Consider the following 26,608-nt stretch of genomic DNA (forward strand, 5'->3'; position numbering starts at 1 on the left):
TGCCCCGCCGCTTCCCGCCCCGCCTCTGGCACCGCCGCGCGCCTTCGCTCCCGGAACCTTGACGCGCAACTTCTCGGATCCGGGGGCGGGATCCTCGGGCGCCTTTGACGTCGCTTCCGCGCAGCTCCGCCGCCGGGGCCAATGGGCGCCTCCACGGCCGGCCCCGCCCCGCCCCGCCTTCCGCCCGCCTCCGCCGCCGGGCCGCTGTTGCGCTCGGGGCCGCGGCGTTCGGACGCCGTAGCGGGGGAGGAGGAGGAGGGATATGGCGGCGGGGGCCTCGGCGAAGACGACGTCGACACCCACACGGAGAGCGGGTCGGCGAGGCACCCGCGGGAGGGAGGAGCCGCCGCTGCAGCCGCCTCAGCTCCCGCGGGCCCGCTCGGAGCACTGACCGACCGCCTTCCCCCGCCGCCTCGCTCAGGCCGCGGCCCGCTTCGTTCTCGCTCCTCCCCGGACTCGCCTCCGCCTCTGTTGACCTCGGAGGCTGAGGCGCTCCCCGCCCCAACGCCCACCCGGGAGTGCCGGCAGCGGCGCCTGGGGGCGGCGGCCTGCGGTCCCCAGCGTCGGGGAGGCCTCCGCCGTCCCCCTCCCCACCAGGCGCGGGCAGTGTGCTTAGCCGAGGGGACCGTCGTTTTAGTGGTGATTATGCATGGTCGGCCGAGGGCCGGTGGTCAGAGCCCTTCGCCCAGAGGCCATCGAACAGGCAGCGAGCCCTCCCACGTCTCTCTCTTCGATTGATATCCCCGACGTCCCCCGCTTAGGCTAGAGTAAGCCCAGCGTCCGCTTCTCGGGAAGAGTGGAGTCAACAACCATGTATTTTCTCAGCGGCTGGCCTAAGAGGCTATTATGTCCTCTGGAGTCCCTGGAGCAACCTCTTCACATCCAGACGGATCCCCAGAGAGCTTTCTTCGCAGTGTTATCCCCATCTCAACTGAGCGTCTGGTACTGCAGAGTGAGTATCCGGCCTCTCCTTAGCCCTCAGACCCTCCCCTCCTAGCTGAAAGGCCCTCTCATCTGTGCAATGCTTTTTTCGTTCCTATTCCAGAAAGGGTTGTAAAAGTTGGGACTAAAGCCTGCAGAAGTTTTAATTATTTGTGAATCAGAGTGGTTAAGCTGCTGTTTTTACCGCTAGCAACTTAGTGTTAATAAAATATGTAAAGCCAACCTGCTTGGGGCTAACACCTGTTAGTGATGAAAATGAGAATTCAAACCAACTTTTTGGTTTTGACTTTGACTTTAAATGGCGCTTAAGCTTAACATAAAGTGTCTGTAGCAGCAGTTTCTGTGCAAATACGCATCATGTCTTCTGTCTCCTATGTTCTGTATTTTGTATAAAAAAACCTATGGATGGTATAAGAGAACTAGGAGATATGAACTATGTTTTTTGCAAAACACAGAACGGACCATAATAGTATAACACAGAAGTTCACAAACTTTTATTTCTGTGAAAAGTTTCAGAGTTTTGCATCCCTAAATGGAAGAATTGTCTTGGCCTTCACATAAAACTTGCTGCTATAGAAATGTCCAGTTTCAGGCAACGTGAAGAACTGGCTTTGCTTTTAATTCTCTTTGAGTTAGTGTGGTAAGAAAAACGCTGTTTATCTATTTGATTTGATGCAGTCAGCGAAACAGCTTTGATATCGACTTTAGATTTTGATGCTGTATCCTTTTAAATACTGCCTAGATTAGACCCTAAATCTGTCTATAAATATCTCCAACTCCAGACAATTTATAGAGCTCATCTTAGATTACAGGAGAAAACTAACAAGCCGGTTTCAGAAAGCTGATGCTGAAAGGTGTCAAATGACAGTCATATCCTTAAAATCTTGTTTTAAGTTATGCTGGGATTTCATCACTTTAGCATGTGTTGCTCTCTGCCTGGCAATTGGTTAGTTCCTGGGTGGAGTGCTGATGCATGTTTTTATCCTATACAAGTATCCAACTGGGACATACCAGCCCAGTGGCGATGCTGTGTGAATATCATCATGTGGGCCTCTGTTTTCTTAGGTTTGGGGCATGTAATGTAAATAAAAGCATACACTCTTCTAGCTTTTTGCCAGCTAAAGTAGTCCATCAACAGAACACAACTGTTCTTCTTTTCCAGCAAAATACATAAAAAAGAACAGGCTTGTTAGAGTACTTGTTATGATGTGCCCTGTTGTCTAGAATGTAGTTCTACTTTGTGGTCTGTTCCTAATGACATTCAGGAATTTACATGCTTGAACTTGTTTTGAAATGTGAAATGTTGTATAACTAGCTGCAGAGAGAGCACTAAAAGATGCAGAAAAGTTGAGAAAATTTACAGGTCATTAACATTTTTAAGATGCATTTTAATTCAGTATGTAATGAGTGCTTTTGAGGAAGGTGCTGACTTTGGCAGTCTTGATCACTGACCATCTTAGACTAAAAAGCGTGTTATAAACTTCTGTGGACATCTGGCTGTTAGAAAAAACCTGTAAGACAAAGGTTTCAGTTAAGGGTTTCTAGTAGCTAGCAACAGGACAAGGGGTAATGGGATGAATCTGGAACACAAAAAGTTCCACTTAAACATAAGAAAAAACTATTTCACTGTGAGGGTGAGGGAGCAGTGGCACAGGCTGCCCAGAGGGGTTGTGGAGTCTCCTTCCTTGGAGATCTTCAAGACCTGCCTGGACATGTTCCTATGCGACCTGATCTAGGTGACCCTGCTTCTGCAGGGGGTTTGGACTAGATGATCTCTAAAGATCCCTTCCAACCCCTACCATTCTGTGACTCTAAGGATGTTTTTAAAGAGAATAGTTTGCATTGTTATTTTTGTGGCTATGACTGGGGTTTTGGATGGTGGTTTTTTTAATGGTTGTTTTTTGGTTTGGGGGTTTTTTTTGTTTGTTTGTTTTGTTTTTCTTTTAAGGTGAGGCTTAAGGATCATATGTCAGACTTTTATAAAGTAAACTAAAAATATTGCATTCTAGAAAATGTTTTCATTTGCCAGAAGTACCTTCTTTGGAGCAAGCCTAAGTTTTGGTTAGGTTGATCTAATTCAAGTTCTTGAAGTAGAAAAGCCTTAAGGCTAATGTTCTTGTTAAGACTTATTGCTATCCCAACTATATATGAAAGATTTCATGTAAGAAGGAGGTGATCAGGCTGATGAAATGTGGGATTTCTTTTTAATTTTTCAAGAACAGGAGGCCCTTTCAAATACTTCCAGGTGTGTGAATTTACATGCAATATGTGTATTTTTCAAGTGAGGTGGTAATGTTTAAAGCTTCTTTTCACCTAGTGTGTGCTAAGAACTAATGCCACTAAGGAAACTTTATCCAAAAGTGTGGATTGTTTTCTGGTTTTGAAACAGTGTAGATATTAAGATTGGAAACTGGAGTAAGTAGTGTAGGTAAAACTAGATGTAAAACTACTATTTTTTAGCCAAAAAGTCTGTGACTATTTTACATCTTATTTTAGAGGCAGAGGTTGTGTTATGGCTAGAAGGGACTACAGGTGAGTGGTGAATGTTTTGATCATGCACTGGCATTGGTGAAAGATTCTTGAGCAGACACCTCCAATATGTGTACATATATTTATTTATGAACTATATGCATATGCTGATGTACTAACAGGCACATTTTCAAGCATATACAATATAGAAATTAAATAATACAGTAAAACTGCATAGACCATTTCAGTTGGAAGGGACCTAGTCCAACTGCCTGACCATTTCAGGGCTGACCAGAAGCGTATTATTAAGGTCAACGTCCAAATGTCTCTTAAACACTGACAGGCTTGAGGCATTGACCACCCCACTAGGAAGACAGTTCAAGGGTTGGGGAGAGTGTGGTGGTGGTGGAGGAAGCTGAAATGAAACATATTTTGAAACACTTGCTTTTTACTACAAAAATAATGTCCTTTGTGAATCCAAATGGAATGCAATAAGTGCATCCCACTTTGGAGACTATTGTTCCAAGTATTTTTTCTTAAATCAGGAGAAATCTTTGACCTAGGTACCTTGGAAGATTCCTTGAAAGTAAGAGACAATGAAATTCTTTTCACTTTGAAAGCTTGTCGGTGCTTTCATTCTGGTAATGTTAAATGAGTACTTGAAATGTGAAACTTCAATTCACAAAAGAAATTTTCTGAAATGTTAAAAGGAGGTAATTAATGTTTAATGATTGACTTGGGAACTAAAAGTGAGGTTTCATGAAGCAGCTGTCTTAAATGTCTTGATCATTCCTGCTTCCACCTGTATTCTAGCGGCTTTTATAGTGGACTCATGATGGCTTTCACAGGGTTGTTCAGCTTTCTGAACAAACAGAAGTCTAGTTTTTTCAGCTCTTGAAGGGATCAATGGAGCATTGCAGTAGGCTCCTTGGAAGAGTCACTCCCTTAACAGTAGTGGCTTTTAATTTTAAATTGGTTTGGTTATCTCATGAAATAAGAGCTTGAGGCACTACAGAGAATTCTAGATATATTCACCCACAGGGCTCTAGATATTAAGGGAAGATCTATGCAGCTGAGGGAGGAGGCATGGCATGATGGAGGAGTTTCCCCCTATGTAAGTGTTGAAGAATGAACTATGTGCAATAAGAATAGTCTGGTGACGTGTGTATGTATAAATATAGCTCAGCATTTCCCGTCTTTAATTTTAACAAACTTGTGTCAATGACAGGAATAAGTACTGGCCTTGGATATTAAATGAAAACTCCTGGGTGTTGTTGGAATGTATTATGGCTCTGCCAGACAAAACCAGTTTTGTAAGATCTTTGAAGGCATGAGTAACTTGCCCAAACTACTTATTCTGCAGATAATTTCTTAATTACTTAGGTGTTTATCACCTTGTAATTTTCATCTGCCCTTAGTTTTAAACTTTTTTGGGTTGTTTTTTTTGGGGGTGGGAAGGGGTGGCAGGTGGTGATCTGACATTGGATCAAGTCACCCAAATGAACCATAAGATTGTGGAAAAACAAGTATGTCAGAGTCCTAGATTGTCAAATAATCTGTATTCCTTCTAACTGTTAAATAATTCTATATTTAGACAGCTCTCATAAATCACTCTTATGTGCTCTTCAGTCTCTAGCTGATGTAGTGTCACATGCTTTAGATGTTGCCATACAATGTTTTTTAAACAAATAGGACAAAACTGGAGACTGTGCATCTGTTTGAGAAGTTATCTCTGTGACATGGAGTTTTGGCATGCTCTAAATGGAGGTACTTCTTACACCAGTGCTTATAGTTGATACAAAATGTGATAAAGATATTTTTTAAATATTCATTTGAGTTTGGTTTTTTTTAATCTCAGAACTGTAAGCAAAATAATTTACTGAATTATTGTGTGTGGCCTTTTCCAGGATAGGATTAGGTACATTTTCTGCATTCTTTTGATCTGGAATTTGATTGCAAAATGAACAACAGATGTCTTGATGCTGATGTAAGTGGTTGTATATTCTGAACAATGTCACACAGATCAGTGCAAACTAAGATGTCTTTCCTCTCCTGCTGTGTTTTTGCCTTAGTAATTTAACTCCTGAGATGTTAACCTCTTACTGATGCTCATCAGATATTTCTCTGAGAAGGCTGTTTCTTTTTATGCACTGGTAACAGTAACAGTTGTGCTGTTGCTTCTGTTACGAGGATGTATTTGTGGTTATATAATCAAAGAAATGAGAAATACCTGTTAGAATGATGGATTTATCATGTGAAATGAAAGGTCTTACCAGGTTTTCAGTGTCTTCTGTATTAATATGAACTAAGTGACCCCTAAAAGACATTGCAATTGTTCACATGAAGAGAAAGACATCTTCAGTGAGGTGCTTTGACTGTCCAATTCATTGTGTATAACAGTTGTTTGCCAGTATGAGATCAGATATTAAGTTCCTCCTTTCTTGATATTTACTAATGAAATTTCCTCTTCATTATACATGCATGCTTTTCTCTATCCAACTTTTCTGATTTATTATTTTATAAACCTACACAGCTTCAGCCTTTAAAGTGGAGCATAGACCATCTAATGATGAACATAATGTAGACAGTGTCAGTGGGCTTTTTTTTTCTGTTTTCTCCCAGCCTTGTCTTTGTCACTTAGATCATAAACTCACCAGAACAGTATGGTTTTGATTTTCTTTTTGTGCCTACAGCCTAATGAAGCATTGAATCATTTGTCATATAGAAATAGAATATTTGTGTTTTTGAAAGAAATTGCCTTTTAATTATAAATAAGATTAATTTGTGATGTCTAGAATACTGAATTTTTAGGGCATGAGAATGTTAGGATTTAACAATCATCTATGACCATACAGGTTATAGTAGTATGTTACATTAAAAAACTTAATCCCATACATGGGTACCATGTTGTCAGCTGCCAATACTGTTGCATGCTATCAGCAAGTACAAGAATCTTCTTCCTGGACATAACAGTTGTGAAAAGACTACTAGTCTTGTAGATATTCAGTGTCTGGAAACTATAAATAAATGTAAAAATTATTTGGAAAGTAAATTAGTGAATTGGTGTCATTAAAGGCAAGAGTCCTTTTAAGAGAGAGGAAAAGAGTACAGATTGTGAAATTTACTTCAGTTTAAAATTCAAGTTACTTTGAATTACAGTTACAATAAAAGAGCAAAATAAAAAATGGAGTTCAGAACATGTCTCTGGGTAGATTAGAACATAACTTCTCAGTATTCTTGGATATTATTTCGGCAGAAATAATTGGATTTAGTACAACTTTTATCAGTATTTTTGTTAAGAAATCATTCAGCTTTTTTAGTACATAGGAATTTGAGCATGACTGATATCAATCACTTTATGCAACATCCATAGAATTTAGGGAATGATTTTATTTTGCTGTTTGCATTTAATACAGGTGTAATAACCACTCCCTTGTTTTTTATAAAAATTACTGGAGTGCTTTCGTCTTATAGCAATGTCCACAGGCCTGAGCAAGAGCATTATTTCATGTTTTTAATATTTTTTTGTGTGACTGTAAATGACAGTGTTCCTGTCTTGCTCTGTTTCCTTTGGTTTCAAGTGAATTGATGATAAGAGAGCAACTGAAAATAAAAGAGCATTAAGAACTTTCAATATCTGGATGCATGCATAGGTGTTTACTTCTCAAACTTAGACCAGTAGTTTTCCATTCTATTTACTGACTTACTTAACGTGTTAAATCCACTATATGCAGTTTGTCATTAACCTGCAGCAGTCAAACTACAGAATTCAGATTAAGGAAAACTAATTTTTTCATTATTTTATATCTTTTTGAAGAAACAGTGATTGTACCTCTTTTCAGTTGGTTAATGTATTATTTTGTTGAAAGTCCTTTAAACGTCTCAGGACTGATGCTACTGTGAGGACTACTGTTCAAATCTGTACTACTTGTTATATGTAAAGATGATCTGTCCAGAGCAACCTTCATGTCTTATTTTGGTATTTTTGCATTTGCATTTACCTCAAATGTGGTAGAATGTTTTTGTTCGGTGAAGTGGTAGTATTCTGTGTCTAAATTTCCTGAGACAGTTTGCTGTAGGGTTTTTGTATCCTGACAGATTTTTTCATAAAAACTGCTTTAAATCATAGAATGATTAAATGATTCAGTGTTGTGAGGTGACTTCTGCTGCTCCTAATTATTGCTTTAAAAAAGGGAAATTGGAAAGATGTTTTATTTGTTCACGTAGAGTTAAGTAGTAACAATTTTAAATTACCATAGATTCAGTTTTGTATGTTTTTAATTGTTTGCTTAGGTATTTTGTCCTGATATTGATGCAAAGCTCATGTTGTTTAGTGGAAAGTCCAAAGGAATTCTTAATGTACAACAATGATAATGAAACATAAGTGAGTTTTCAAGTTAGATGTCTGCTTATGGAGCTGTCTTTCTACTTTACTGTTTTACAAATAAGGCAATTCCTCTATTTGATCATCCAAAGCACATTTGCTTTCAGCTGCCTCTTGTGAATGTTGTCATTATCTCACATCAATTAAAAATGCATGTTTTATGCTAGAAAACTGTTGTTGAGAAATGTAAATATTTTGGACTAAGAGTTTCTGTTGAAAGAGGTCTTGTGAAAAGGTAGGCAAGGTAGCTGAGTAATGTATAAGAGGGGAAGGAGATAAAGCATGTTGAACTGTGAGAACAAGAGGTTCTGCATCTCTCTTTTCAGTAGCATTAACTAGAGCACTGGAGAGTTTGTTTAATCTTTGGCAATGATACTACTATATTATTTTTTAAAATATGTATAACCACTTGTTTTTTTTTCTTTTCACCGTTTTTGTTGTCTTGTGAGCTGCTGCCTCCGCTGTTGGTAAGTCAGTGGTAGCATCTGTTTTGCCTAACCTTACATCCTTCCTGAGAGGCAAAAAGTACTACATCAAAATGCTTGTTTTTCTCTGCAGCACACTGTAAAATGACAGATATGCTTCTTATGTACTTTGGGGAGCTTTTGCTAGTTTGGAGTTGCAATTTGAGTAAAGACTTGCTTACTCAGTTCTTTCTTCCCTAGCCTCTGTTCATTCATTCTTAAGAACTGCAGGTGTTTATTCGTGTTCTGTAAACTTTAAAAAAAAAATACTGTTTCTGTATAAGCTATGAGTTAAATATCTAAAACTAACCAGAGAAAAGTACAACTAAGCCTTTATTTTTGCTAAAATGCATATTTAATCTGCTTGGGGTAGGTAACTAAAGTTAGGCTGATGTACTCCTGTTTGTAGAACATAGTCCTGTGCCATTATACGTTTTCATTCACTTCAGATGTAATAATTGACTGCAAATGTAAAATGGCTGTTTCTCTTGCATGAGCAGAGTGCGATATTGAGCTGCGTTCTAGCTTTGTTAACTTGGTAACAGTTCGCACTTTTGTGGGAAGCTTGTAAAAAGGAGGATAAAGGTAATCTGTTCGGGTTTTCCTTATTTGTGAGAGAATGCTATTGAGTTGTGGAATATATGACAGTAAATTCTGTCAGTGAAATATTAATGTTTTATCTGTTAACTAGGTAGCCTTTGACCTATTGAATTCAAAGTCTACAATCTAAAAAGAAAAGAAATAAACTGCAAAAAGATAAAAATGATTGATTGCACCATTGGTATTAACTCCTTTTTTCCCCATTTGTAAGGCACAAAACAAGATCTATATAGAAATTAATTTGTGTAAGTTTTATAGGCACTGTGTATTCAGAATGTTCTTCTAGATTCTAAGATTTCTAAAGTGAAATAGGTTTCTTGTGAATAAATATCACAAGAACATTACAATATAAATACTATCATTATGTTCTGTAAAAGCAGCAGTTTAGAAAGGAAACTTGTGAATTAATGAGCTTCTAAAACTTGCTTTGCATGCTGCTAAAATACTTGAAGCACAGAAGTATTTTCAGTCTCCAGATGTGCACTAATGATGGACTTTTTCTGTATGTATCTAAGGCAGTTAAGGTCGTTCTAAGCCAAACAATGAAAGGCTATGTAGTTCATAAGAGCAAGAATCTAAGAATAGTTATTATCTAACATTAAACAGATAACAATGATTTGCAAATACATGCAAAAGAAGCCACATGAATTGAGAAGGCTGATGTAACTAGTTCTTAGATTAGTTTGCTTGTTATACTTTATAGTGTAAGTATTTAACTTTGATAATTCCATTCTTTGTGTGTGTGAAATTGAAGTAGTAATGCTGTTTATAAGATGCAGGGTCCTTCTATGTAATTACCAAGGCTAAGACTGTCTGTGTGACATTAATTCAGCTCCTTATTTATATGGATGGTGAAAGCATTTGATTATTTTTCTCTCATATTATTTTTCCTTTTCAACTAATTTATTTGTAACTCTACCTTTAAGGGAAACTAAAGCAACTAATTCCAAATGTGATGGTAGTAGATATTGACTGAATTTTGGGGCAGCAGATACCCACATGATTTCTGGCTAGAATTAATGTTTTTAGATCTGTTGTACCAGATTCTGCTGCTTCAGCAAGTAAAGTGAGACCAATAGTGAGTTGCCATCACCTGAGGTCCTATTGGTGGATGACAAGTTTTGCTAAATGGTTTCATGATTACTTACAGCAAAAAGAGTGATACTGTCTAGCCTTTTGGCTCTTTCCAGGAGCTGGAGAAGTGTGCTTTTTTTGGTACAGTTTGCTGTTAAAAGTCTGAAGAAAAATTGGCACTGATAAAGTTAGGGAGAGCATCTGTCATGAAGATGAGGGGAAGCTTCTTCTACAAAAAAGAAAAATTAGGCTTGTTTTATTTAACTGAAGGCTGAAGAAATTTGAGTGTCATCTAATTCATATATATATGTACAGATTTCTTCATTGAAAGCTGTCATAAGCTCAAGAGCAAGAAAATATAAAGATTCCTTAAATATATTTGAGGAAGAAAATTGTTTTGAAGCTCTGGAGCAAGTAATTGGTGTTTGTGTGTGTGTGTCACAGGTCTCATCTGCTTTTGTGAAAGGGAATGAAGGTATTGTGGAGCAACACACAACCTCTTTCTCATTGTCCCCTGTCCACCCCTAGCCTTCTTAGGATGGTGGATGCCCCAGCAAGATGGAAGGAAAAAAGATAACCAAGGATGTTGTGGATTAAGACAAGGGCAGGGACGGCTCACTGCCAGTTACGGTTCCAGGCAAAACAGACTTGACTGCTCAACTTAGAGAGGAAAGTAAGAACAGTTTATTCTGCTACCTACAAAAACCAGAACAGAACAGAAAAGAAAAACAAAACAGGATGATGAGAAAAATCCAACCAGTACTTTAAGGTCTCCTTCCCAGGTTCAGCTCCCTGCTACCTCCCTCCTCTCTCAGCAGTGCAAGGAGACAGGGAATGAGGGATGTGGTTAGTCCATCACATATGGTCTCTCTTGTTTCTTTTCTCTCAGAGAGGAGGACTCCTCACATTCTTCCTGTGTTCCAGTGCAGGCTTCCGCCCACAGGATACAGTCCCTAACAAACCTCTCCGGTGTAAGTCCTTCCCAAGGGCTACAGCTTCTGCTCACAGACTCCTCCAGCATGAGACTCCTCACAGGATGCAGGGGAGTCTCTGCTCCAGCATACCACCTCCTTTCTTCCCTCACTCACCTTGGGGTCCATGTGGTCACGTCTGTCTCCTCCAACCCTTACTCCACCACCAACCAGAAAACAAAAAAAAAAAAGAGCAGGGAGAACCCTCTTACTCTGACTGTTTCTTCTTAAAAGGTGATTGTGGAGATGCCCAATTAGCTCAGCCACAGAAGTGGGTCTGACTCAGAGCCAGGGAAAGTTTTGAGCAACTTCTTACAGGACCCACCATTACAGTGTCTTTCCCATTACCAGAAATGTCTCCACACAAACCCGTGACAGAAGACTTAGTGCCTTCATTAGAGTCTGTGGTACCTTGATCTGGGTTTCATGACTCCAATGCTCTTCTTCATTCCCAGTAGGAAAGGTACTAATGAATGCATCTCATATGCAGTATCTTTTCAGCAAATGGTAGAGGTGGATTTTCTGCACCATTTCTGACAACTTGAGGAGAAATAAGCCAGATTCCCTGGTTATCATTCTCTTTAATACAGTGGCACATCCATTTAGTAGAAGCTAAGCAAATTGATTGTTCTAAATGCTGTATAGACTGTTTCATCCTAGTTAATCTGTCAGTCTCTTTCATTATAGGAGCATGTTTGAGAGGCTTCTGTTCATCTTTAGCATCAACCAGTCTTTATCTAATTTCAGACTACTTGTGTATTCTGTAATGACTCCTTTCTGGGCAAATGAAGTATTTTATTTGTATATTCTGTTCTTGGAAATGTGTGATTATTGTGGCAGGAGTTCTGTGTAAATAAATGCCCTTTGAAAGAAGGCTTTTGTAAGATGTCATCAAATATGCACTGATTTTTTAACCTCTGTCTTCAAAGGGAATGTGTTATTGCTATTAAGGAAACAGTTGTTTACTGTTATGTTACAATATAACAAATATCCCATTCATTCTGAATATAAGTTGTAATATTTGTTTCTTTTTCCTTCAGCCCAGTGTATTAATTGTAAGCTACAAGGAGCTATCAAAAGCAGCTTCTCAATTTGGACCTTATAAACAAGCGGAATGGCGGCCTGACAGCACCATGATAGCTGTTTCAGTAAGTAGAGTTTTTACTTCTTACTGTGGTTGAACTATTGGAGGTTTGTATTACCAATTTCTATATTTACAAAAACTTGCAGAGTGTATGTAGATTTGATATTTATCTTGTGAAAGCATATAGATTTTTTTTAATGATAGGAGCTTACTTTAGTAGTTTTCATTCATTTTTTCCCCTGCAGTTATTGGTATTAAAATAATGTTTAGAGGTGCTGGCAAGGGGTGATCTACTGTCTCATTACTTCAGTAATGTGACCACAAATAAATTTAAAGATGTAAATGGAATAAATATTTGAATTAGGTGACACAGAGTATTTAGCTTGATAAATAGAGTTTACAAATGTTTCAGAAAGATGAGTCTTAAGAGGAAGAAACTGTAGCTTTGTTAATGTGCAGTATCTTTTAGTTATTAAAAAGAATTGCAAGGCACTGAAACCACAGGAACAATGGTAGTGATAGGTGATGCTTAGACTCTTCTGTTAAGAGTCTTAAAGGTAAAAATGGGGTCTTGTCTCACATGAAAATAAAATCTTGTTTCTTAGCTGGTACTTCAAAAAAAGTGGACTATTTCAGCACCAGCATTTAAAAATTGAAGGTGCAATGCAGACACAACAAAGGTGAAAATAGAGTTTACAGGAATCAGAATATGAGATGATATTCTTGGTGAATTTTGAATTTTGAATCTTGACATTAGGACCACATATTAAATTGGGTTTTAGCTTAAAGGTAAAGGCTATTGTATTTAAGATTTTGCTGTGAGGAGGTACGGAAGAATGAAATAATTAAACTTCCCAGTCAGAACTTCATTATGTGGAATTATGAACTGGGTAACAACTAGTGTATTTGTTGGTACACTGACTTAATTTCCTAATGTAAACCATCTTTTGTGCTTAAAATGATGCTTGTAATGCTCAGTAGTTTTTTAACCAGTCAGTGTTACAGAAACTACCAGATGGTTGTTGGAATAGTCTGTGTCTCCATCAATATCATCTTGACTGTAAATCAACTAAACTTCCTGTTTTTGTGTTTTATTGTATGTAATACAAGAGTAGACTTTTCTGAGTGCTTGGTTTAAAATCTGAAAGGATCTAATGGAATCAGTGTAGTAAAGTATTTCTATTAGTGTCAAATTATATTTTCAGATAGTAAGTGCTAATAGTTCCCAGCAAAGACAGAAAGGAGACTTCTGTAATGTTTACTGTGAACAAAAAAGAATTCTTCAATTTCATAGTATAGTATGTAATCACAAGTAAACTGTCCAAACATATTTCAGTTATATCAGAAAAGGTTTAAATTGTGATGGTGAATTACTTTGCGTATTATATCTTGTCTGTGATATTGAGATCTATTTGCTCAAGAGACCTTGTGGTTCAGCTGATAGACTAATTTAATTTCCATGAGTTCAGTTACCGTACTTTCAATTTTTCCTTCAGCTAAATCTACAATATTTTTGGCAGATAATGTCAAAATGTAAATGTCCATAAAGACCTAGTTTGTAAATTTAAGTTTGGCAAATGAAAATTCGAAGTGGTCAAATAGTTTATAAAATAGTGAGTATAATGAGTATCATGATATTTCTAATATTATTCTTGTGTCTTATGCTTATATTTTGTCTCCTGGGTCTGTGTATGGAAATAATGTAGTCAAGCATGTTTGTTATGGTAGTTTTAAACCCCATTCTGTTTTGCAAGTTTTTTTGATAAATTTTTGAAGTATATATATAAAGCTTAATTCAAAACAGTTAATGAGTCCTACTGAAAGACCACAAATACAAATATTGTTATTTTTGTTATAGAGAGACAGGGCAGAAAGACAGTTTTGAGAGCTTAATGAAGAAGATGTTCCTGCTGCTGATGTATAGTTCTTTTATCTTCAAGTAAAACCGTGAACATTTTGAGCCTTTCTTTGTGACTTTTTCTCAAGAAGAAAAGTATTGAGCACAAATGAAGGAACAATAGCAAAGCAAGTTTTTAATAAAAAACAACCATAGTTTGTATTATTATTGTTGTGGAACAGAATTAACTTCAGTTAATTGTTGAAGCCCTGTGCAATAGCTAAGAACAGTAGTCTGAAAGCTGAGTTACATGATTTAGTTTCTTACCTGTTACTACCTGTGCTCAACAGTTTCTTAGTTGTAGTAGTTTAATGTAACAATAAAATCATATTGTGCTTAATTTTAAGAAAATGAGCAAAAAAAGCTTAGTGGTTATTAGCCAAGTGGTATGTTCACATTTTTAATGGCATAATTATGGGGAAGATAGTCTAGATTTAGTGTGTGCTGGAGCCGTGACATGCTGTGTTTTTTGTTTCTGACTGCCAGAGTCTATGAAAATAAATCATTTTGCAACATATACTTTGAGGTAATTATTGTTTGTACTGAAGGGAAACTTTCTCTTGGCGTATAGGTCTTTATAAAATTAACTTCAAGTTGCTTTAATGGTCTGCAGTTAAAAAACCTCAAGCAGTTCTCACACTGTTACTGTTCCCCAGCAATTCTAACTTCTTTTTTTACTTGTATCTTCTATTGCTAAACTGTTGTCTCATTTTCTAAACTCATCATTTTTCTCTGATGTTTTACAGTTTTTTTTTTTTTCATATTGATACGTTTGTACATTTTCCAATGTTACTGGGAAATACTTTCTTGTCTACATTAGTAGATACAGCCACAGTAGGGAATTCTGGTACTTAAACTTGTGAACTGGGTCAAGATGCTTCAATATAGAGAAATACACAAGGAATTCTAGTCCTTCCCCTTCTACAGGCAGTCCTCTGATGTAGACTGCTCTTCAGTGTCCATTCCCATATGTAGCAAATCCCTTGCAAGGTACTGTATGTTTATACTTTTGACTGTCGGAGATGCGAATGACCGGGGAACCAATAACAGACATTTCTAAAGCCATGTAGAAACCTATATAAATTAATATTATCGATTTGCAGGAAGCATATGGTTGAACGCTTGTGCATTTCACCTAACTCTTCATGGAATTTGAGGTTCCATTTAGAAATGAACCTGTAACAATAGCAACTTTGTGTTTTGAATGGTGTTCAGTGAGGCCTTTTGTACCTTAATATCAGTATAAAGATACTTCACAGTATTGTTTTACTTTTCCTTCCAGGATAAGGTAACTTACAGGTTAAATATTTAATGATGTAATGGAAAGAACCTCTAAAGATGTTAGAAATGAACATATTTCTCTACTACATAGTACCCAATCATGATATTACTGCACATACAAAAGTTTACTGTTATTTTCAGCCTATCTCAAGCTCACCATTATGATTTGGATTTAATTCTTGCATGAGAAAGATTTTTGCTTTGAATTAGAATAATTGGGTTTCTTGGACTTTGAAGCCAAAGCACAAATTTCTTTCATGATAAGAAAAATGTTTGACTGGGGAAAAAACATGGCATCTTTGAACTGATAAACTAAGCCAATAAGAGTGTTACTTTTTTCTTTATTAAAAGAAAAGGAAACCAACCTTGCAAAACAACTTGAAACCGTTAATTACGGTGCTGCTTGTCTCCAATAATAGTGTTTGGGTATATGCCCAGTCCATGGTAAAGTGGTTGGATGGAATCACTGTTGAACCAAACTGCATTTACCTACTGGCCTGAAGAATAAATTGGTACTTTAAACAAATCCTGCTTATTTGAACAGCTAACATTATTGATCACCTGCATCTTCTGTGCTTACGCAGTCACTATATCATTTTCTACTCGTGACTTGAACATCTGATAACTAAATGATTTATATTTGTTCTCTGAATAGCATTATAGTTTAAAGTCTGTCTTCTAGAATGACTGCATGTGACTTGGGACTGAATTACAGCAGAATGTTTTTCAGACACTGGAACAATTTGAAAAGGTGTTGGGGTGTCTAAGGATACTGTGTGACAGGATTTTTTGAAAGCTGCCTGGGTGACCAAAATAGAGAGGCAGTGCAAAGCTTCTTTGCACTCTGCAGTTTCTGTATGTTCGAGCATCTGAAGGTCTTATTCTGAAGGCTTACTACCTTCTACTACATCCTTTCTGCATTAATGAGAATTAGCTGCCCAGCTTCTAAATATCTGATCTAGCTGTCTGCTTTTATGTACTTATATGAATCAGAGAGAATCATATGCATCTGCTGGATGCATAAATCAACAGTGGTGGTTTTCCATTTTTCTACTGAGTGATCCATTCAGTGGACTTTAAAGGCCAGTATGGATTTGACCTCGAACAAGTTTCAAGGCACAGTTTTTTAATATATCTAAAACTTAATAGGAGTGTATATGTGTGTTCAATATATGAGACATATTTAGAAATCACAAGATTGTGTATAGATTTGACTCATACAGATAGACCAGATATATATCTTACCATTTTTTTTCTTACAGACTGCAAATGGATACATCTTATTTTTTGAAATCCCGTCAGCAAGAGACAAGTATCTTTATGAGCCCGTGTATCCAAAGTAAGTATTTTAAACTTTCTTTGCACCCCCACATATAACTATAGACGATATATATAGACAAAATATAACTAGACATTCCCTAAGCAAATTTTATGACAAAATGTTTCCTTCTATAATATATTTAAAAACTTCTTAAGTGTATAAAGCATCATTCCTATTATTTAGAATCAGTTGAGAAAGGTTTGTCTAATTGATTTGTTGTGTGCTGGTAAGATTCTTTATATCTGTCTTCCAAGCTCACAAAATTCTAAACAGCAGGGTTGAAGTTGTCTGATTTTATAATTTTAGGTAGTCTGTTGAATTCAGATCCTGTGACAAGCTATGATTACTTGTTTTGAGTAACTCAGCTGAGTAAGTCGTGTGGCTTAGGAGCTACTAGGGTGCAATATTTTAATAGATTTCACTCTGACCCCCAACTTTGTAATGAGGCAGAGATTTTTTTTAAACAAATGAGGAAGACATTCTCTATTTTGGAAAGAATAGTAACAATTTTTGTAACAATGTACAAGTATTTTAGCTACTGTGTGTTGTTTAACTAGATTGGAAGGGGGAAAGGGTAAAAGCAAACTCACTAGAGACAAGCCTGGAGGAAGCATGCCAGTGTTTGAGGGGCAGTATGCCAGTGAGGTCTTTTTCAAGGGTTATTGATATGTTAGAAACCATGGAAGCACCTGAGAATGCTCATGTAGTAATTAAGGATTTTCTCCATTAAAAAAAAAAAGTGGGATCAATAGCCCAGCTGAAATGCATCTACACCATGCAGCATGAGTAACAAACAGAAGGACCTGGAAGCCATTGTGCAGCAGAACTATGACAGTTGCCATCATGGAAACATGGTGAGAAGTGTTTTTCAAGTAGAGAAGGTGATTTTAAAGTACATCAGTAGTAAAAGGAAGATTATGGGGAATGTGGGCCTGCTGCTATACATAGAGGGTGCCCTAGTGTCCAAGGATGCAGAGAAGGCTGAAGTACTGAATGCCTTCTTTGCTTCAGTCTTTATGGCCAAGGCTGGCCCTCAGGAAGCCCAATCCAGCAAGGATAACAGGATGGCCAGGACAGCAGAGGACTTGCCCTGGGTGGAAGAGGAAGAGGTTAAAGACTTGTTTGACCAACCTGAGAGCCTTCTATGAATGCATAACTGGCTAGATGAGGGAAGAGCAGCGGATGTCACCTACTTTGACTTCAGCAAGGCTTTTGACACTGTCTCCCATAACATCCTCATCAGAAAGCTCAAGCAGTGTGGCTTGGATGAGTGTACAGTGAGGTGGATGGAGAGCTGTCTGAATGACAGAGCCCAGAGGGTGGTGATCAGTGGCACAGAATCAAGTTGGAGGCCTGTGGCCAGTGGAGTTCCACAACGATGGGTTCTGGGGCCAGTCTTGTTCAACATCATCAATGACTTGGATGAGGGGACAGAGTGTACCCTCAGCAAGTTGGCTGATGACACCAAACTGGGAGGACTGGCTGGTTCCCCAGAAGGCTGTGCTGCCATTCAGTGGGATGTCGACTGGCTTGAGAGTTGGGCAGAGAGGAACGTCGTGAAGTCAAGTGCAGAGTCCTGCACCTGGGGAGGAACAACCCCATGCAGCATCACAGGCTCGGAATTGACCTGCTGGAGAGCAGCTCTGCAGAGTCCTGGTTGATGATAAACTGAACATGAGCTAGCAATGTGCCCTTGTGGCTAAGAAGGCCAATGGCATCCTGGGATGCATCAAGAAGACTGTGGCCACCAGGTTGAGGGAGGTTCTGCTTCCCCTCTTCTCTGTCCTGGTGAGGCCTCATCTGGAGTCCTGTGTACAGTTCTGGGCTCCCCAGCTCAAGAAGGACAGGGAACTTCTGGAGAGAGTCCAGTGCAGGGCCCCCAAGATGATCAGGGGACTGGAACATCTTTCATATGAGGAAAGGCTGCAGGAACTGGGGCTGTTTAGTCTGGATATGAGAAGACTGAGGGGAGATCTTATTAATATTAATAAGTATCAAAATGATGGGTGTCAGGAGGTTGGGGCATCCCTTTTTTTCTTTTGTGTCTAGTGACAGGACAAGGGGTAATTGGATGAAGCTGGAACAGAAAAAGTTCCGTTTAAACATAAGGAAAAACTCTTTTACTGTGATGGTGAGGGAACCCTGGCACAGGCTGCTCAGGGAGGTTGTGGAGTCTCCTTGTTAGAGGTCTTCAAGACCTGCCTTTGTGACCTTATCTAGGTGGAATTGCTTTGGCAGGGAGGTTGGACTGGATGATCTCTAAGGGTCCCTTCCAACCCTTACCATTCTATGATTCTAAGTGCCTCAATGGATGTCTATGAACTCTTCGAAAGGAATAGGCAAAGAAGGAGTAGTAATAGGGTAGCCCAGCACTTTGAGTAGTGTTTTGATTATCTGGAGCTTAATGACAGTGACGACAGACTGAGTGCTTATGAGAGAGAATCGAGGGAAGGCCAACAAGACAGATACAGTGGGAATCTGTTGTAGATCACCCAACCGGGATGAAGAAGCAGATAAAATATTCTGGAGGCAGCTGGGAGAAGTCTCAGAATTGCTAGGCTGTGCTCTCATGGAGGGCTTTAACTGTGCTAGAAATACATTACAGCAGAAACAGTCTAGGGGATTTGTAGCATGTGTGGAAGATAACTCCCTGACACAGCTGGTAAGGGAGCAAGTTGAGGAACGTGCCCCAATGGACCTGTGGTTCATGAACAGGGAGGGACTTGTGGGTGATAATGGGTGTTGGTCATCTTGGGCATAGTGACCACAAAATGATACAGGTTTTCATTTTTGGAAAAGTAAGGACCTGAATCATCAGAAGTGCTGCATTGGACTTCCAGTTGCCAAACTTGTCTGTTTGAGAGCCTGATTGACAATGTCTCTTGGGAGGCACTCCTGAAGGGCAAAGGAATCCAGGAAGGTTTCAAGGTGCAGGATCAGGCTGTCCACACGTGGTATAAGTCAAGCTGTCAGGGAAAAAGACTGACCTGACTGAACATAGAGCTTAATCTGGAACTTAGTGGGGGGAAAAAGTAGAGTCTATGACCTTTGGAAGAAGGGGCACACAACTCAAGGACAAGGAGGTTGTTATGTAGGGAGAAAATTAGATGTGCCAAAGCCTGGCTAGAGCTTAATCTGAGTGCTGTTTTAAAAGACAATAAAGAATGTTCCTATATATATGGCACCAACAAAAGGAGAGCTAAGGAAAATCTCCATCCCTTACTGGATGCAGGGGGGAAACATAATGACAAAGGACAAGGAAAAGGCTGAGGTACTTAATGCCACCTTTGCCTCAGTCTCTAATACTAAGACCAGTTGTTTTGTGAGTGCCCAACCCTTACTGGTGAGGCTGCACCACAAATACTGTGTTCAGCTTGGGCCTTCACTACAAGAGGGACATTCAGGTGTTGGAGCATGTCCAGAGATAGGCAACGAAGCTGGCGAAGGGTCTGAGCACAAGTCCTGCAAGGAGCAGCTGAGAGCTGGGATTGTTTCATCTGGAAAAAAAGATGCTGTGAGTAGACTTTGTTGCTGTCTACAACTACCTGAAAGGAGGTTATGGCGAGGCAGGAGTCAGTCTCTTCTCCCAGCTAACAAGTGGTAGGAAATGACCTGAAGTTGTATCAAGAAGGTTTAGATTGGATATTGGGGAAAAAATTCTTCTGTGGAAGGGCTATCAAGCATTGGAACAGGCTGTCTAGGAAAGTGGTGGAGTCACAATCCCTGGAGGTATGTAAAAGACATGTCAATGTAGCATTTAGGGACATAGTTTAGTTGTGGAGGTGCCGCGAAGTTTTCGGCTCTTGGCCTGAAAAAAACCAGGCTCGAAGCCTGAAAACCAGGCTCGAAGCCTGAAAAATGAACCAGACTCAAAGTCTGCAAACCAGGCTCGAAGCCTGAATCCAGGCTCAAAGCCTGAAAAATGAACCAGACTCTAAGTCTGAAAAACCCAGGCTCGAAGCCTGAAAAACCCAGGCTCAAAGCCTGAAAAATGAGCTCCAAGCCTACTTCATGCGGCGATCAACCCAGGGTCCGATTCTCAGCTGGGTGGGAAGAAATCAGTCCTACTCAATGTGAGTGATAGAGCCTGCTTTCAATAAAGAAGAAGATTTCTGCTAACTTATATACACAGCAGCTTCAAAGCTAGCTCAGCAACAGCAGCTAATAGATTACATTCTTATGTTCATCCTACTTGCAGTTTCTGCGATAAGCAAGCTCCCTCACATTTTCCCATCTTGTTTTTCTCCGAAGTTGTTTTCCACCTTGAGCGGTTAGCTTGTTAGCTGAAAACAGTCCGACCTTGAGGAAACAGAAAGCGGCCTGCTGTCTGTGTGACAGCAACTACTTTAACCATGGCTCTGACTCTGGTCTTGATTGTGCATTAAATTCATATAACTAGAACTCAGATTGCCTTGCCCCATCAGGCCTAACATTATACCCTGGGATCCATGTTCATTCTCCCTCATTTTTTCTCCACAATTCCCCCGTTTTGTTTTTGCACAATCAAGACTGAGTCAGTCAATTTATGCACTGCCTTCATAGTACAACTATATACTATCTTAAACATTATAAGCAAAAGCAAAATAGTCAATATCCATCTTAACCCTTCTTTGATTAACATAGTCAACCAAGGTGACAACCCCCCAAAAGCTGATTGAAGCCAATTATCAAAAGGTTTATAACCCACTGTAATATTCTTAGCATGAACCTTTAAATATGCCAAAGCTTTGTGAATAGATTCACTATGATCAGAAAGATTAAAATAACACGTGCCTTCAAAGTCTTGACATCCATGCCCTTGTGCCAATATCAAAAAATCTATAGCTGCACGATCTTGCAATAAGGCATGTCTAAGGCTTTTCTGGTCTGCTAACAATTTTTCAATAACGTCAGTAGTAACATTAGCTTGCTGCTCCGACCAACACACTAATTTTTCTAACTGCCGTAAGGCCTGGGCTGCAGCCAACCCAGGTACAAATGCTGAAGCAAATACATTCGCCGTAATGGACCACAATTGTACTTTACCATCACAATCTCCTTTTAAGTTGTGGGTATCTCTTGTCTTCCGTAACTTGGTAATTTTTAACCAGTCCTGCTGTCAAGGAGCGAACAAAGTTAGTTTCCCTAAATAACATGGTTTCTAGATCTCTCTCTTGATCTACAGTAAATGCCTCCTCCTGAGCAATGAGGATATCATGCATACAATGATACACAAGTGCATGTCTAATACTACTTACATCACTAATCAAGCCTTCTAATGTCATTGAGGTTTGGTTACTTTGTTTGCTAAGCCAGCATCCTAATTTGCATAGCTGAGTTAATAAAGCAGATACTCTTACACCTGGAGCAAATATACTAGTTGCTGTTATTGCTGAGGGAGACCAAAGGTAACATGGTCATCACACTCACCAGTAAATGCATGCACAAATTGGTTTTGACAATGATATTTCTAAATCATTGTGTGATTAGGCATCAAGATCATCAGTTGTCCCAAACTGCGTTGTCCCCTTTGTAATCTTGAGGGTATTCCAGGCCATGCCTGGCCCCCACAGATCAGAAAAATTCCCTTTGGTAACTGTACAGGCACAAGACTAGACCTGGGTCTTTTTGGTGAAGTATAATTGCACCGAGATGTTGCGTTCTTATACATGCCCAGGATGGGATCCACATTCTGTCCCAAATGTTTTGGTATTGCTGGTAAAATTAAACATAACACAAAAATCCATCTTTATAGATCTCAATAATTCTAACTCCTGTGGCTCTGTTGTCATTATTGGCAACCATGAAATGATCAAATCCCAGCTGTCAACTTTGCCATTACCCTTAACTAAGGGATTTGTTTTTAATGCATTTGGTACAGGCCATTGTGCCACATCTGATGGAACTCCCACCAAACAGGTAGAAAAAAGGATTATCCGGAGTGGCCATTGATAAACATATTGTAGACTGATTGATTGCTTTGGCCAGTGTAACCCACATGTTTTGCTTGGTTTGTTGAAATTGCCTAAAACCATTTACCACAGTCATTTGAAGCATCAACAGTATGACAAAATCCTTTTTTTTTTTTTACTCCTGACAAAAAAAAAATCTTTCACCAATGAGTCTAAAACACAAACCACCTTTTAGCTTCTCAATGTCAAAATGTTCTGTTCCTGACACCTAAAACACCTTAGAAAGTTTCCACTGTAAGAAAACCAGTATTCATCATCACATTTACAGCAAAATGCATAACATCACGACCAACAGTTTTTACACTCTTTGAGGCAAGGTATTGAGGATGGAAAAGACGAGCCCAGCGGTCCATGAGGGCTGGGGCCGGTGGTGTCGGCGCGGTGTGTGGGGGGGCTCCGGAGACACTGACCGGGCGCGGGAAGCGGCTGCGCGGCAGCGGCTGCGGATGGAAGCGGCGGGGGGGGGGGTGGGTCTGGCTCACTCCGTGCCGGCCCCGGCGCCGGCGGCGCAGTCGGTATTAGTCTCTCCCGTGTTTTCTTTGTCTCCCCTCGCGTGCCCGATGGTGCCCAGTCTAACACGGGGTCGTGCTCCCCCACTCCTCTGATCGTCCTGCGCTGCACCCCCGCCCGACTCCGCCCACTTGGCATTCCCCTGCAAGTCGTCCCAGGGGTAACTCGGCGGGCTGGGCTCGAATGGGAAGCAGCTCGCCCGCGGGGGCTCTGCTCCGAAGCCCCTTCGCCTCTCTGACTTTGTAAAAACTCTCATGTAAAGAAGAACTTTTTTTTCCTCAGCACGCCCGGCTCAGCGCCGGGCCGCGCACCGGGCTGGCTTTCAGTGGCGACAGGCTGTGTTTCCATGGTCTCTTGTCGCTCCAGTTTCTTTAATACTTCCTGCAGGAACTTGTCCCTTTCCTTGTCTGTCTCCTTCGGCCTCGGCGCAACAGTCAACGCCTGGGCTGCAGGCATTTCTTCTAGAGTATTTAGCACGTCTCTCCAAACGAGACCTAGATCTTTACTGATCTTACTATTGTCCTTATCACCACTAATAGTGCCTTCCCAGAGAAGGTTTCCAATTTCTAGCCACTCACCAGAAAAGGGAGGTGAGACATAATTAGTCCTGATACCAAACAGTCCAGCTGTTGGCTCCGCTACAGTCTCAGGCATATCAAGCCGCTGAGTTACAGCAGCGGCCAAATCCTTTTCCAACTTATACTTTTTCAAACAGTTAATTACTTCTCTCCACTGTTTCATCAGTTTCCGAGCAGTCTTATCTTCATCTATAACCAAGTCCCAAAGACAAGTCCCATATGCTCTCCACTCCTCCTCATCAAAATATTTCTCAGAGTCTTTAAAAAAGCCTTTACAATTACCATGTACAAGTAGACCAGACAAATCGGTCAGTTTTAAGTCCACCCCCCGCTTTTCTAAAAAGCCATGTAAAAGTGAGAGTGCTACCTCCTTATCCATGTTGCTGGCTCCTCCTCTCACCGCAACCTGTAGTCACTCCCCACGTGTACAGCAACCTCTGCTTGGGATCCGGCAGGCTTCCACCTCCGACGACTGCCTCTGCCTCTGAATTTTCAAGTATCAGCTCCCCGCAGGCAGGCTCTTTACCCGGTAACGCCCATTGAGTGTCCCTGTTCGGGTGCCATATGCCGCGAAATTTTCGGCTCTTGGCCTGAAAAAACCAGACTCGAAGTCTGAAAACCAGGCTCAAAGCCTGAAACCAGGCTCGGAGCCTGAGAAATGAACCAGACTCGAAGTCTGCAAACCAGGCTCGAAGCCTGAAACACCCAGGCTCGAAGCCTGAAAAACCCAGACTCTAAGCCTGAACAACCAGCTCCAAGCCTACTTCATGCGGTGATCAACCCAGGGTCCAATTCTCAGCTGGGTGGGAAGAAATCAGTCCTACTCAATGTGAGTGATAGCAGAAATCTTCTTTATTGAAGCAGGCTCTAACTTATATCCAGCAGCTTCAAAGCTAGCTCAGCAACAGCAGCTAATAGATTACATTCTTATGTTCATCCTACTTGCGGTTTCTGCGATAAGCAAGCTCCCTCACATTTTCCCATCTTGTTTTTCTCCGAAGTTGTTTTCAACCTTGAGCTGTTAGCTCGTTAGCTGAAAACAGTCCGACCTTGAGGAAACAGAAAGCGGCCTGCTGTCTGTGTGACAGCAACTACTTTAACCATGGCTCTGACTCTGGTCTTGATTGTGCATTAAATTCATATAACTAGAATTCAGATTGCCTTGCCCCATCAGGCCTAACATTATACCCTGGGGTCCATGTCCATTCTCCCTCATTTTTTCTACACATGGAGGTGCAATGTTAGGTTTGTAATTTAACTTGATGATTGTAAAGATCTTTTCCAAGAGAAATGATTTTATGTTTCTGTACTGTTATTATCATCCTATTTTCCTTATTGTGAATGGCAGAATTCATTTTATGTGTTAAAATATGACTATGTGTTGGATGTATTTGTGTTGATATGGTTGGCTTTGGATTTGGAAAAATTGTGAAATATTTAGGAAAAATTAAAACCTTAAGGAGGGTATTTATTTGCGTATGTTTAGATAGGCAGAATCTTTAGTCATTGATTGGATCAAATTTGTTCACAGGAGCAGTAAAACACTCTTGATTTCTCGTTGGCTAGCACCTGCTTTTCTCTGTGTGTACACAGATGATGCTAGTAAACTTAAGTTTTTTTCATGGTCTTAAAATGAGTTAAAGTTGACTGGTAGGTGTCTCCAAATGTCTCTCTATGAGACTGAATAATATATGATGTAATGTGAGAGGAAAACTTTGGGTTTTTTTTTTAAGCCATAATGTTTAAACCATGAGCATAAAATAAATCAAATCTTCACAGCCATTTAAATTTTAAATCTCAATTCTTTTACAAGGGCATATAGGAACAAATGACTTGTCAGGTAGTAGATTTCCAAGTGAATTCTTGATTCATTGAGTGGAAAATTGTGTGTGTTACTACTAAAATGCATCTTTTGACCTCTGAAATAGCTTTCAAAACTCTGGAATTAAATGGAATTTGCTGATGCAACTTATGTGTCTATTTTCAAACACTTGAGACTAACAGTTGAGTTATATTACTTTACTTGCCTTTTCTGAGTCCTGAAGAGCATTTTCAAACTGAATTTAGCACCTATTTCTGCAACCTTTTGAAATCAATAAAGTGTTTTTGTATCCTCAACTGCACATAATGCAAAAGACTGAGCAGTAATTTGATATGTTTATGGTATGGTGTTTGTATTGTCAACCTGAAAGGGTGCGTTTTATGAAAAAGTCTGTTTCTTAGCTGTGTGTTGAATGGTCAGGGTTGTCAGATGTGGTAAGATATATTTGTATAGACCATAATGGTATAATACCTATTCTGTAGCTGCGTAAAATAAGGTATTTGTCCCTAGAGTGTTTATGGTAGGTTCCTCACACTCTCCTAAGACTAACATCTGTGCTTAACTTTGAGAAGATGATTGATCTCACTGAATTCACTGGGATAACTAGTCTATCTGTATTTAGCCCTCAATTCTGGAAACCTATGTAAAATTACTACTATTCTGGTTGTATTACATCAAAAGAAAGACACAAAAATTTGTGTATGTATTCTGCCTGGTGTGATTGAAGTCAAATTATTCTGTAAGTTATTGTAATGGGCTGAACTTATTTCTTAGTGCAATTACAGTGCACTCAGCCCGTAGGCAGTGTCACTAATATGCTTTGTAGATCAAATATCAAAAAACCCCAAGGAGACAAACGAAACCACAGTAAAACCTGAACAGACAAACTAAACCAAAAGCCCAGAATTGAAGCTTTCTTTGCTGATCTGATGGAGAGAGTAAAGCTTTCTGACTCCTTCTCCCTGTGCCTTTCTCTGGATTCCAGTAGCTTAGCTTGCGAGTTAGCATTTAATAAAAGGCTGTCATTAGGAAGGATGACCTTGAAGTAGTGCTGAGTAGCAACACTAGGAAGATGAAAAACATGGAGTGACTGTTCAGTGACACTCATATTATAAATCTCATTTGATTTCTAATGTTGATGAGCTATTCATATCTGCTAACTTTTTGTAAGCAAAAATGAAGCCTATTCTCTAGTATACTTTCTTTAAATAGTAATGGCTGGTTCTGAGAGAAACATTAAATTCCATTGTAGTGACTACA

General features: G+C 39.7%; 1 protein-coding gene across 4 annotated transcripts in view; it reads left to right on the forward strand.

The window, feature by feature from the left end:
- The first annotated feature begins 209 nt into the window (after positions 1-209).
- The window catches only part of RIC1 (RIC1 homolog, RAB6A GEF complex partner 1), a 59,302-nt gene continuing 32,903 nt past the window's right edge, over positions 210-26,608 (forward strand). For 2 of the 4 annotated variants that reach the window (XM_062018468.1, XM_062018469.1), the window contains exons 1-3: positions 210-952; positions 11,945-12,052; positions 16,429-16,505. In XM_062018468.1, coding sequence (XP_061874452.1) covers positions 812-952; positions 11,945-12,052; positions 16,429-16,505 — 326 coding nt within the window. In that variant the 5' untranslated portion in view covers positions 210-811. Of the gene's footprint in view, positions 953-11,944; positions 12,053-16,428; positions 16,506-17,227; positions 17,342-26,608 lie in introns of those variants that run through there. The other 2 variants (XM_062018471.1, XM_062018470.1) reach the window with 2 other exon arrangements.

Source organism: Colius striatus, chromosome Z (genome assembly GCF_028858725.1).
Source record: "Colius striatus isolate bColStr4 chromosome Z, bColStr4.1.hap1, whole genome shotgun sequence".
Lineage (NCBI taxonomy): Eukaryota > Metazoa > Chordata > Aves > Coliiformes > Coliidae > Colius > Colius striatus.